At 39.3% G+C, this 12,981-nt stretch overlaps 2 protein-coding genes across 2 annotated transcripts; both read left to right on the forward strand.

The window, feature by feature from the left end:
* LOC104715379 lies at positions 365-3,282 on the forward strand. The gene is made up of 10 exons (XM_010432790.1): positions 365-488; positions 558-654; positions 734-858; positions 952-1,036; positions 1,118-1,184; positions 1,514-1,561; positions 1,665-1,823; positions 1,914-2,049; positions 2,943-3,073; positions 3,208-3,282. The coding sequence occupies exons 1-10, from the start codon at positions 365-367 to the stop codon at positions 3,280-3,282; spliced, it is 1,047 nt and encodes a 348-aa protein (XP_010431092.1).
* On the forward strand, positions 4,232-6,067 carry LOC104715381. Its single transcript, XM_010432791.1, has 6 exons — positions 4,232-4,439; positions 4,624-4,874; positions 4,957-5,069; positions 5,147-5,655; positions 5,725-5,808; positions 5,931-6,067. Exons 1-6 carry the CDS (start codon positions 4,232-4,234, stop codon positions 6,065-6,067), a joined length of 1,302 nt encoding a protein of 433 aa, XP_010431093.1.

The raw sequence follows: 12,981 nt of genomic DNA on the forward strand, positions 1-12,981 counted from the left end.
CCTGCTCTGGATCACTAGAAGATCAGGGTTCGTGTGATAAGACTTTGGAAAGCATTCAAATCACTGCAGATGGTTTTGGTCGATGAGGAAGTTTGTTTCGATTATTTCAAGTTTATTTCAAAAAACTTTGTTAACAATAATTTAAATAGTTTATTAAAGCTTTTCTACACCTTAATAACGATTTTGATTTAAACGTATTGACGACTGCTTTAAATTTAAGGGAACAAGAATTCACGCGTCTATTGAGGATGCATTAGTGAAGAAATTTCATAACCAGATCAATGTTTGTGACTCAAAAATAATCGATACTTTCTGTTTGGTCGATTATGATGGTGATTACAGGACAAATGCTTTGGGATTTAAGATGGTGTTCTATAGAACCACCACAGTTAAACCATGTGATGATTTTCCGGCACGAGTTTCTGAAAAATACTTTCAAGAATTTTTAACTATTTTGGCTGGAAAAATAGATAAACAAGTATTGTTTGGTAAGTTGTGAAACTCATGTATATATATACTCGGTTGTTGATTAGTAACTAATATTGTTATGTTTTTAGATGTGGTGGGCCAAATTGCTGGTGTTGGTTCTCTTGATAATGTAAACACTAAGGGAAAGGACAATGTGAAGATAAGTTCTGACTTACAAGATTTAAAGTCTGTTTTAAAAAAAAAACAAAAAAAACAAAATACAAATATTTTATAGCGGAAGCTAACTTAAACTTTGTCTTTACAGTGGTGACCGATTAAGTTGTACGATATGGGGTGATCTTGCTAGAAATTTTGAAGCTTCTATAAAAGAACACGAAGACTCAGTTGTTGTGTGTGTGATTAGATTTGCATGTTTGAAAGAGTGGAAAGGTAATTTTTTAAATGATATTTAGTCGTTTACTTTTCTTTGATTTAATTAGTTGAATTATCATCTTCTTGATAAATCCTAAAATTATTTCGTAGGCAATTACAGTGTATCAAACGCATTCAACACCACAGATATTCACTTAAATCCGTCAATTCCCAAAGTTGAAAAATTCCGACAAATGTATTTAGTTTTCTAGAGCATCAATTAGACGCTAGACATGTCTAAACGTATTCGCATTCTTATCTTTTATGTTTTTTAAAGGATGCCAAACACTAGCGTTGTTGACTTGGTTCACAATGAGGATGAAGCGAAGAATATACAGCCAAAGGTAACTTTGTATGAGGAGTTTTTCATGAAAATGAAAAGAACGATCTGTTCGGTCGAGACAGTGCCTAAGTGGTATTACATTGCATGCAAAGAATGTAGAAAGAAGGTTCAAACATATCCACTAGAGTCTGACAAGGGGAAAAAACGTCTATACAGTTGTGGTGTTTGCGATGACGATGTCAAAGAAGTTGATTACAAGTATGTATTACTTAATATGATTAGAATTGTGTTCATGTGAATATGTTGATCATTTGATTGCTTCTATGTTTTTTAGGTATAAACTCATACTACAAAGATTAAGCTTTTATTTTTTTTTATGGTCTAGCCCAGCTTTTTGTTGGTAAAAAGGCGGATGAATTGGTTTCCCAAATAGCCGAGGTACGTTCTAACAGGATAGACAATGTACTTTCTACCAGAATATATATTTTCTAGGATTCTATAGTAACATGCACTTTTCTAACAAATTTGAAACAATGGTCAGGACGATCTAAACATCATGCCCATTTCTCTTTCTGCTCTAATCGGGAAGACCGTGCTCTTTAAGATTTCTATCACCATTGATAATTTGAAAAGTGACAAGGCTTCTTATGTTGTTGAAATTTTTTGGGAAAAAGAGGATATGGTAAACCAGTTTGTCAAGGTAATATACTAAATTAATAATGTAGACTATAAGATGATTAAATTAATTATTGTAATTCCATTATGTGCTTATCCATAATAAAATTGCTAGGAAATTTACGGAAAGGTTAATGATAATTACCAAGAACTAGAACCAGCTGAACAAATTCTACAACTTACGTCGGAGGAATCAACATCACTTTCGTCAAAGAGGGAGATGTCTAGAATCAATGAAGAAGTCGTACGAGGTTATAGCATGACTACTAGGAAGAAGATCAAGATTGAAAAGCAAGCATAGTATTATGCTTATGTAATGAATTATTTTAAAAACAATATATGCTTTTGATATTCGTTTTTTTCAAACTTCAGGTCTTTAGTTGCGTTAATAAGAATATGATTATTTATTATTTATAAATTTTGAATTTGTTAAAATCTCTACATTTTATTACTCACTAATAAAATGAATAAGTTTTATTTATAAATTAAAATACGAAAATAGGTATAATCATGTTCCATTTACTATTATTTTGCATAGATACAACATAATCTAATCAAAAACGAAAAAATGGTGATATTTTCCCACCTATTAAAAAAAAACATATATATACTCTCAATTTAATTATGATTAAATAAATATATGTTAAGATAAATGAAAAAATGTTAATTTTTTACATTTTTGTGATATTGATATTATTATGTGATATTATTAGCCGTTTGTGAAAATATTTAAGTAAATTATAGTAATGAGGAGATTATAGCTACTGATCATCATATAAATAAAGAATATCATAGACCTAAAGTTATATATTTATAAAGAACGCAGATCGTTTCGACTGTATGCATACGATGAGACCTGCAAAATTACCAATACGGAGAAAGAAGGATCTGATTCATGTCGTGAATACAAAGGGTAACTAATATTCAGTTTCTGATATAATAAAATAAGTTTTGATTTTAAATTAATGTTCAAACGTATAAACTTATTTCAAGAGTAATCTCAAAACATGCAAGGATGAAAAGAACGCAAACTCTTAAATCAAATAAAGTTTGAAAACGCAATGAAGATCGTTTCTATATCCACATGTTATAGTATATACTAAATATTTTATTAATAAGTTTTTTTTTGTGTTCACCTATGTAGTTCCTACGTTGTTGCCTCTGATGCATGAAGATTTTGCATGTTTTATTGTTTCTGACTCTGAGTCAAATAATGATAGCGATTCTGATAGCTCGATTGATGAATCTGATACTGAGTATCGTACTACGCCTAATGTAACATGTGAATTCACAGCCGTAACATCTGAGTTACAAATAAATGGTATTTTTGTAAAGCTAAACTTTTTTTTTGAAATAATTTTAAATATATATATACAGGTAAATTAATTTTGTATTGCTAATGTTATCAGGTTACTATGATGAAGGAGATCCTTCGTATCTCTGTGAAAATTGTGGAGCATATATGTGGTACGGAGAACGGTTAAACAAGCGAGTAAAGAAGGCGAAACCAATTTTTGCAATGTGCTGTGGAAAAGGGAAAGTCCAACTTCCCAAGCTGAAAACTCCACCGAATACATTATCGGCGTTGTTATATAATCACGATGATAGGAGTGACAACTTCCGTTATAATATAAGAGCATACAATATGATGTTTTCCTTCACGTCATTAGGTGGGAAAATAAACCATTCTATTAATAATGGTAGAGGGCCGTACGTGTTTCACATGTGTGGAGAAAATTATCACCGTATCGTAGATATTTTACCTGAACCTAAAGAAAAACTGACGTTCTTACAACTTTATATACATGACGTAGATAATGAAGTCCCTAACAAGATAAATGTGTTCGGTTCAGTTTCATAGCTTTAAAAAATATTTATCTGCAGGTCAATTGGTGACAGTTTGTCTTGTGGGAAGGTTGTTAAAGGGTGGGGACCAGGGTTCGAGGAACGCCTGGCGCACCAATGAGGGGTTAGGATCGATGCCCTGCAGGGCCAGCTTCGGGCCTATGGGGGCAAGCTAGCGGTGAGCTAGTGGGGTCAATGGGACGGGTTGTCACACCATATGGAGAGGATGGTTACAGGTTAGGCATTGACATTGGTTTTGTAGATACGGCTGGACGAAAAAGGAAAACAGTCTCGATGAGTGAATTTTATGCTTTTCGAATATTTGAGAGATATCAAGAATCTTCTACGATTGTGATGTCGGGGAAATTATATCAGCAATTTTTGGTAGATGCATTCACAACCATAGAATCTAACAGACTGAAATATATTTCCATGAACCAAAACAAACTACGGACGGAAAGAACCGATAAAATAGCTGAAGCTGTTTATCAAGGAAACGAAGATCTTGCAGAACACGGAAAAAGAATCTACATTCCTTCATCGTTTACAGGTGGAAAACGTTATAGGATGAAACATTATTTAGATGCGATGGCTACTTGCAAGTACTATGGTTTTCCCGATATTTTCATAACAATTACTTGCAACCCCAAATGGCCTGAAGTTGTTCGATATCTAACAAGGCATGGTCTTAAGCAAGAAGATAGACCAGATATATGCTGTCGGGTCTTTAAGATGAAGCTAGATAGACTAATGGAGCAAGTGACTAAAGAAAAAACTTTTGGTGTTATAAACTCTGGTATGTTTCATATTATTAATCAATTGACTTTCTATACGTTACCATGTTAAAACCCAAATTTATTAACAATGGCTTTTGTTTGTGTGTGCAGCTATGTATACAATAGAATTCCAGAAGAGAGGTCTGCCTCATGCACACATGATTTTATTCTTGCATCCAGACTATAAAATGCGTACACCATAAGACATTGATAGATTCATAAGTGCTAAGATTCCTGATAAAGAACTGGACAAGTACTTATATGAAGTTGTTTCTGATGTTATAATTCATGGACCTTGTGGTATTCATAACAGAGGAAGTGCTGGCATGAATAATGGTAAGTGCACTAAATTTTTTCCAAAACCATTCATGGAAAATACTGTCGTCGACGATGCTGGTTATCCAATATACAAACGGAGGAAAAACGGGAGATTCGTGCATAAAAAAGGTTTGATTGTGATAACAACTTTGTTATTTCGTACAACCGGGATTTTCTATCCGTTATCGTGCTCATATTAATGTTGAGTGGTGTAATCAGTCACGTTCAGTGAAATATCTTTTCAAGTACATTACCAAAGGGCCAGATTATATTAGAGCTAACGTAGGAGAGGAAGACAATCAAAATGAAATCAAGAAATTCTACAACTGCAGGTATGCCTGTTCATTAATTTCATATAAATTTAACCCTATTAATTTAATATTTAATAATAGTATTATTCTTTTATTAGATATATCTCCGCATGTGAAGCAGCTTGGCGAATATTGGCTTTTCCGATTTGCTATCGTACTACTCCCGTTGAAAAACTTCCGTTTCATCTTCCTGGACAGGAATTAGTAGTTTACAACGAAGATGATCCTATTGCAGATGTTATGAAGCGTTCAGCCAGAAGATCTAAACTGTTGGCATTGATGGAATGCAATAAAAAACATCCAGAAGGTAGAAGTCTCACTTATGCTGAATTTTCCAACATATTTGTGTGGGTTCATAGTAAAAAAATCTGGCAACCAAGATCTAAGAGAAGAAAAAGTTTTGCAGTAGGCAGAATTACATATGTACCACCTTCTATAGGCTCGGCGTATTACTTGAGAGTTTTACTTAATACAGTTCCAGGGGCCACAAGTTTTGATTTTTTAAAGATGGTAAAAGGTAAATTGTACAAGGAATTTAAAGATGCCTGCTTTGCATTGGGATTATTGGATGACGACAAAGAATATATTCTAGCTATAAAAGAGGCAAGTATGTGGTGTTTTGGGCCGTTTCTAAGGAAGTTGTTTGTCATACTATTGCTTTCGAAAAGTGTTTCAGTGCCTCTCGATCTCTGGGTCGCTACAAAAGATATATTGTGCGAAGATATTTTGTATTTGCAAAGGAACCGTACGAACAACCACGGTAAATACATTGTTTTTAATAAAATATATATAATAAAATTTAAAGTTATATTGATGTACACATCTACGATTATTATTCTGATCATAAATATATCAACTAAAAAAAAATACTCTGTAATGCAGGTCTAATGTTAAGTGAGGATCAGATAACAAACCTATGCTTAGCTGAGATTGAAATGATTATGCGATCCAATGGAAGCTCTCTGTCAACTATTGTGAATATGCCTAAACCAGACCAATCTGTGATTGATAATAATTAGAATAGGCTTCTGATAGATGAGAGAAACTACAGGCGTGTTGAGCAAAGAGAGGATTTTGACAGGTTGTTACATATGTCAACCGATGAGCAACGAAGTGTCTACCTAGAAATTATTGAAGCTGTGAATTGTAATAAGGGAGGTATGGTTTTTGTTCATGGATTTGGTGGTACTGGAAAAACATTTTTGTGGAGTATTCTTGGTGTTGATATTCGATCTAGGGGTATATTGTTCTTAATGTTGCATCGAGTGGTATAGCTGCTTTACTTATGGAAGGTGGCAGGACAGCTCATTCTAGATTTGGTATACCCATCCATGTGGACGAATATACAATATGTTCGATATATGATAAATCACATCTTGCCAGTTGATTAGAGAAGCAAAGCTCATTATATGGGATGAGGCTCCAATGATGAACAAATTTTGTTTCGAAACCTTAGATAGGAGTATGCGAGATATTATGAAGTGTGATCGGGTTTTTGGAGGTAAGGTTTTTGTTTTAGGGGGTGATTATAGACAAATTCTACCGTTTGTGCCAGAGGCTGTTAGAGTTGGGACAGTTTGAGCCTCTATAAACTCATCGTTGCTTTGGGATAGTTGTAAAGTACTTCGGCTTACACAAAACATGAGGCTTCGCAAGGCAAAAAATAGTCAGGATGCAGATGCTCTCTCTACGTTTTCAAAATGGCTACTCGATATTGGGGATGGCAAGATCAACGAGCCTAACAGTGGTGAGGTCGAAATAGAAATACCCGAGGATTTATTAATTGCTGCATCTGACAATCCTATACAAGCAATTGTTAAACAGATATACAGTACATCATTTGCAACAAGGACCGATGCAAAATTCTTTTGCGAAAGAGCTATTCTTAGTCCAAGAAATGATGACGTCGGTAAAATAAATCAATATATGCTCTCTCAACTTCCAGGTATATTAAGAGTGCAAATTTTTTTTGGCAAACAAAATTCAATATAAACGGTTTCTTATTTTGGTTTTATTATACCCAGGGGAAGAGAGACAGTATTTGAGTTCAGACAGCATCGAGACTTCCGATACAAGTGCTTACGACGATATGATCTACACTCAGAAATTATTAAACAGTATTCACGTTTCTGGATTACCTAACCATGTTCTGACGCTGAAAAAAGGGAGCACCTATCATGTTGCTTATGAATATTGATCCTAAGGGAGGTTTATGCAATGGTACAAGATTGATTATCACTCAAATGGCTAATCATGTTATTGAAGCAAGGATTGTAACAGGTAAAAGAAACGTCAACGATAAAGTTCTTATCCCTAGGATGTTTGTGTCACCACCGGATGAAAAGTTTCCCTTTCGTATGAGCTGTCGTCAGTTTCCCGTTGCTCTTGCATTTGCGATCACTATTGAAAGGACCGACCTTTTTTTTTAATAATAAATAATATATATATATATATATAAATCATTAATGAATTGGAAATCGCGTATACATGCGTATTCTTATCATACTGAAACGATTTCCGTTAGTAGTATTAAATAAACTACAACTAGTGGTCCCATACCCACTAGTCACCTAACTACAATCACAATCAACAGGGGAATAACAATACCATCAACAATATCCAATAATAAAACCAATACTATAGCATAAGCAATAACCAATAACAAGATAACCAATAATTTAATAACCAATCATCAGAAAACATGAAACCAGCAACCTAGCAATGTTTCTAATGACCCAACTCTAGCAACCTAACAATGCCAGACAACATCCAATCGAGTCCCTAGAACATCCTCCTCTTCATTGCCTTAATTCCACGATCACAGTTTGCCTTTACCTGCACCACAAACACATATTGAGATGCATGAGTATTTGATAAACACTCAGTGAGGCAATCCTCCCATCTACTGGGCTATACACACAAGCAACAATAATTCCAATGTTCCAAACAAACAACAAACAAAACAAACAAACCAGGAAATCAAACATCGTCTCGCTGGAAGGGAGGTGTCGACCGACACCAGCCTAGTTTTGACCGACACTGGCTCAACGGTGTCGACCGACACTACCCCACAGTGTCGATCGATGCCCAATTTGCTGGTGTCGACCGACACCAAGTGGTGTCGATCGACATTCCCTCTGCAATCGCGATCCGCTCGAAGCCGAGAGTCGAATCTCTCTCCCAACTCCACCAAACTCCACCAAATCATCCATTACTCGAAACCCAAGCCTTATACATCTGTAAGAACCTGCAGCAACCCATCCCAGCAAGAAAAACACACAAACAAGCAACAAACAAGCAAGAACAAGGAATCAAAGGCTTATATAAGCCATGGTCATGCACTCACCTTCTAAAATGAAAACCAACCGTTAATTATCAAATCCCTCTGGTGAAAAGCTATCCCTAGATGCCACGAAGCTTCCCACAAAATTTCAGCACGATCAGATCTCATATGAAACCGCAATCGATCCCGAAACACCCGCTGATCTCAATCCGCGACTGAGAAGAAACGCCCCACGAAACTGCCGATATCTTCTACAATATTAACTCAAATTCACTTATGTACAATCCTACCAAATATCAATACCTTTCAAAACGATTTGAGCAGTCGGATCCTCCTTCTCCCAAACCCTGACGATTATGTTCCTTTTGCTTTGAACACTCAAGTTTACTCTCCCTTCTCCTCTTTCTCTTTGTTTCCAGCTGCTAGACAACAACAAAACACGACCTAGGTCGTTCTTCCACTTATATATCACGGTTTAATGGTTCTCCTTAAACCAAACAAACCAAAATGATTAAAAACTCAATCTGGTTGAACCAGAAAATCAGTGGTGTCGACGGACACCACCTTGGTGTCCATCGACACCCATCCCCAAAAACCAAATTTTTGGTTCGCGGATGTTACAATTCTCCCCCACCAATCTAGATTCGTCCTCGAATCTCGAATGACCATCAGCCAAGGACTCCCGTGCAACCGTCTCCACGGCCCGCACTCCTCCGACCGATCTACGGAAGGTCACCTCTAGGCGATAGACTCACGCTCCAGGCGTCATTTGCTCTCGAATTTTTGACTTTCCTTTACTCATAGGCCTAGACCTGGAGTTTTTATTGGCTCCTCATCAGACCTAAGTCTGCATGCCAAATGTTGGCTCCTCATTGGGCCTAAACCCGCATGCCATAATATATAAGGAAAAATCCAAACTCATCTCTCGGGTCGTCACCCTACAGCGCGCCTCCGGATCGTCATCCGAAGTCGATATACCAACCATACTCCCGAGTCACAAAGTCTCCGAATATGGCAGTACTAGGAGAACCAAAGTCCCCCAAGAGTCGCGAGCAAACGATTCTGAACACGTCTAAGTCCTATCCCTATCCAGGTTTCCTTCCCGTGGCTCGCGTAAAACATCTCAATGTCCTACCAACCACATATCCCCTCACTGGAATACCTAATGACCACACAATGCTCATATACACGCCACAAGGGCCGCCACAAAGGCCAAACAAAATGTCCTAAAGAGGACTGCCACCAAGGCCAAACAAATGTCCTAAAGAGGACCGCCACCAAGGCCAAACAAATGTCCTAAAGAGGACCGTCACAAAGACACTCTGGCTAAACAGCCCGTCACAAAGACCATCTGTCCCAAAGGACCGTCACAAAGACACTCTGGCTAAACAGCCCGTCACAAAGACTATCTGTCCCAAAGGACCATCACAAAGATCATCTGTCCCGAAGGACCGTCACAAAGACACTCTGGCTAAACAGCCCGCCACATAGGCCACGCAATTGGCTAAACAGCCCGCCACAAAGGCCACACAATGGCTAAACAGCCCGCCACAAAGGCCACACACGGCTAAACAGCCCGCCACAAAGGCCACACAATGTCTAAAAAGACCGNAGGCTACACAATATCTAAAAGGACCGCCACACCCGGGCACACTGACTCGAAAGTCCGCCACTAAGGCCACACAAGCCCTCCAAGGCTCTCCACCGCTAAAATAGACAAATTCTAACTCCCGTAAAACTTTCCATATTTAGCACTTTCCATTTTTGGAAACTTTCCACTTTTGGAACTCCTATTCCAGGAAACTTTCCTCCAAAAACCCCGCCTCACGGAAGCTTTGTACCACGAACACCACCTCTTCTTGTTAGTGAGTCGCACAACCAACCATCCCAAGCGACCGAGTAACAAGAGAGATGGGCGGGAATACTCCATTCCCGCTCCAGCCACGGATTACAGATGGGACCAGGCTAAACAAGCTCAAGTAGCGGCTTGCTTCTCATACCACTTCTTGAACCTTGCCTTCATCTTTGCCTCAGGCTCCCAAGTCTGCTCCTCAACACCATCACAGTCCCACAGGACTCTCATCAAAGGAATCTTCTTCTTCCGAAGTTCCTTGATCCTCCTCTCGAGAACCCTCACTGGTCTCGCCTCCAAAGTCATGTTAGGCTGAAGATCCTCAGGAATCTTAGCCAACACCTCCTCTCCCTCACGGAGACACTTCCGCAACATAGACACATGGAAAACCTTATGGAATGCACGCATAACCTCAGGTAACTCCAATCTATATGCCACTGGTCCAACCCGCTCAATCACTCTGAATGGACCCATATACCTCGGACTCAACTTAGTCTCTGACAATGACCTGTTCGGACCCCGCAACATGGCCATCTTGAGGTACACTCTGTCTCCTACCTGAAACTCAAGATCTCTCCTCCTCCTATCAGCATAACTCCTCTGCCTATCCTGAGCCTCCTTCATGTTCAGCTTGAGAACCCGAATCTTCTCTGAGGTCTCCTGAACAAAACTAGCACCAAACATGCTCCTCTCCCCCACCTGAGTCCAGCATAATGGTGTACGACATGGTCTCCCATACAAAGCCTCATAAGGAGCCATCTCAATACTCGCCTGATAGCTGTTGTTGTAAGCAAACTCTACCATGTTTAGGTGATCTGCCCAATGGCCACCCCAATCCAACACACACATCCTCAGCAAATCCTCCAGCGTCTGGATCGTCCTCTCAGACTATCCATCTGTCTGGGGATGATAAGCTTTTCTCATATGCACCTTAGTGCCCATCTCTGTTTGAAATGCCTTCCAGAACACCGAAGTGAACTTAGAATCCTTGTCAGACACAATGCTCGCTGGCACCCCATGCAATCTGACTATCTCCCTCACATACTTCTTAGCCAAGACCGCTGCTCAATCAGTGTTCTTAATGGCCAGAAAATGTGCAGACTTAGTCAACCGGTCCACAATGACCCAGATAGCATCAAAGGTCAGTGACACTGGCAATCATACTACAAAATTCATCGTGATCATATCCCACTTCCACTCTGGAATGGATAGACTCTTTAGTAATCCGCTTGGAACCTGATGCTCAGCCTTCACCAGCTGACACACGTCGCACCTCGCGACCCAACTAGCTACAACCTTCTTCATCCGGACCTAATGATAGTACCTCTTGAGATCACGGTACATCTTAGTCGCTCCTGGATGAATAGAAAAAATGCTCGCATGAGCCTCCCTCAAGATCTCCTATCTCAAATCCCCATCCTTGGACACACAAATCCGACCGCGCACCAAGATAGTACCATTAGCTGAGACCTGATACTTTGAATCAATATCCTTAGAGACATTCACCAGCCCCAAATCCTTCTCCTGAGCCAACCACACCCTGCTCAGAAGATCCGCTCCATAAGCCGCCTCCTAACCCAATGGTTCTCGAGAAACCGCACACAAGCTCAACGCACTGATCTCTCCTACCAGAGACTTCATCTCCTGGTCCTGTAGTAACCTGTCAAACCAAGGAACTCCTGATCTCAGTGACATTCTGTAGTCTAGGCCAATCCCTGATAGCCTGAATCTTCTCCAGATCTACAGAAACTCACTCTGCAGAAACAATGTGACCCAGAGAACCCATAACACGCTGCCAAAAACTACACTTGCTCAACTTAGCAAACAACTTCTGCTCCCGCAGCTTCTCCAGAACTGCCCTCAAATTCACTGCATACTCCTTAGGACTCTTAGAAAATACCAGGATATCGTCGACGAAAATGATGACAGACACGTCCAGAACCTCCTGAAACACACTGTTCGTCAATCTCATAAACGTTGTTGGTACGTTACTCAACCCAAAAAGGCATCTCCACGAACTCATAATGCCCATACCTCATCCTGAAAGCCGTCTTTCTCACATCTGCCTCATCTATCGGTATCTGATGATAACCCGACGCCAGATCTACCTTAGAGAACCAAGTAGCACCCCTCAACTGATCCAACAACTCATCGATTCTAGGAAGAGGGTACTTGTTCTTCACAGTGACCCGGTTCAAACCCCGACAATCAATGCACAATCGGAAACTCCCATCCTTCTTCTTGACAAATAACATTGGCGCTCCCCACAATGATACACTAAGACGGATGAATCCCTTACTCAACAAACCCTCTAGCTGCTTCTTCAGCTCTGCCCAACAAACACTCAAGTATGACGACATCAACTCAAAACCACCTGAATGTCAACCCTCTTGTTCGTCCAAGAACCTCCAGTAACTTGCCTCTTAGGGAAAAAACTTCCACAAGATAGCTTATTCCAAAAATAGCTTTCCGCTTGGCAATTCTCCACAGCAAATCATCAATACGAGCGTAATAAAACAAACGAGTACCATACGTTCGCATATTCTGATTCACCGCTTCAACTGCTTTGCAAGCCGCTAACTCAAACCACTTGACTTATTCCCTCCAACAAACTTACCAAAACCTTGAATCTAGCAACCCTGTCCATCTCCAATGAACTTCATCCAGCATCGTCGTAATGATTAGTTTATCCTGCCATGAAGGCTTCTCGTGAACTTATGTATCTGGCAAACATGTCTTTCCCGGTTCAAACCTGCTGTAACTCCCCTTCCAGGGACTCCAGCACCACCGGCCTCACA

The sequence above is a fragment of the Camelina sativa genome, chromosome 9 (genome assembly GCF_000633955.1).
Source record: "Camelina sativa cultivar DH55 chromosome 9, Cs, whole genome shotgun sequence".
Lineage (NCBI taxonomy): Eukaryota > Viridiplantae > Streptophyta > Magnoliopsida > Brassicales > Brassicaceae > Camelina > Camelina sativa.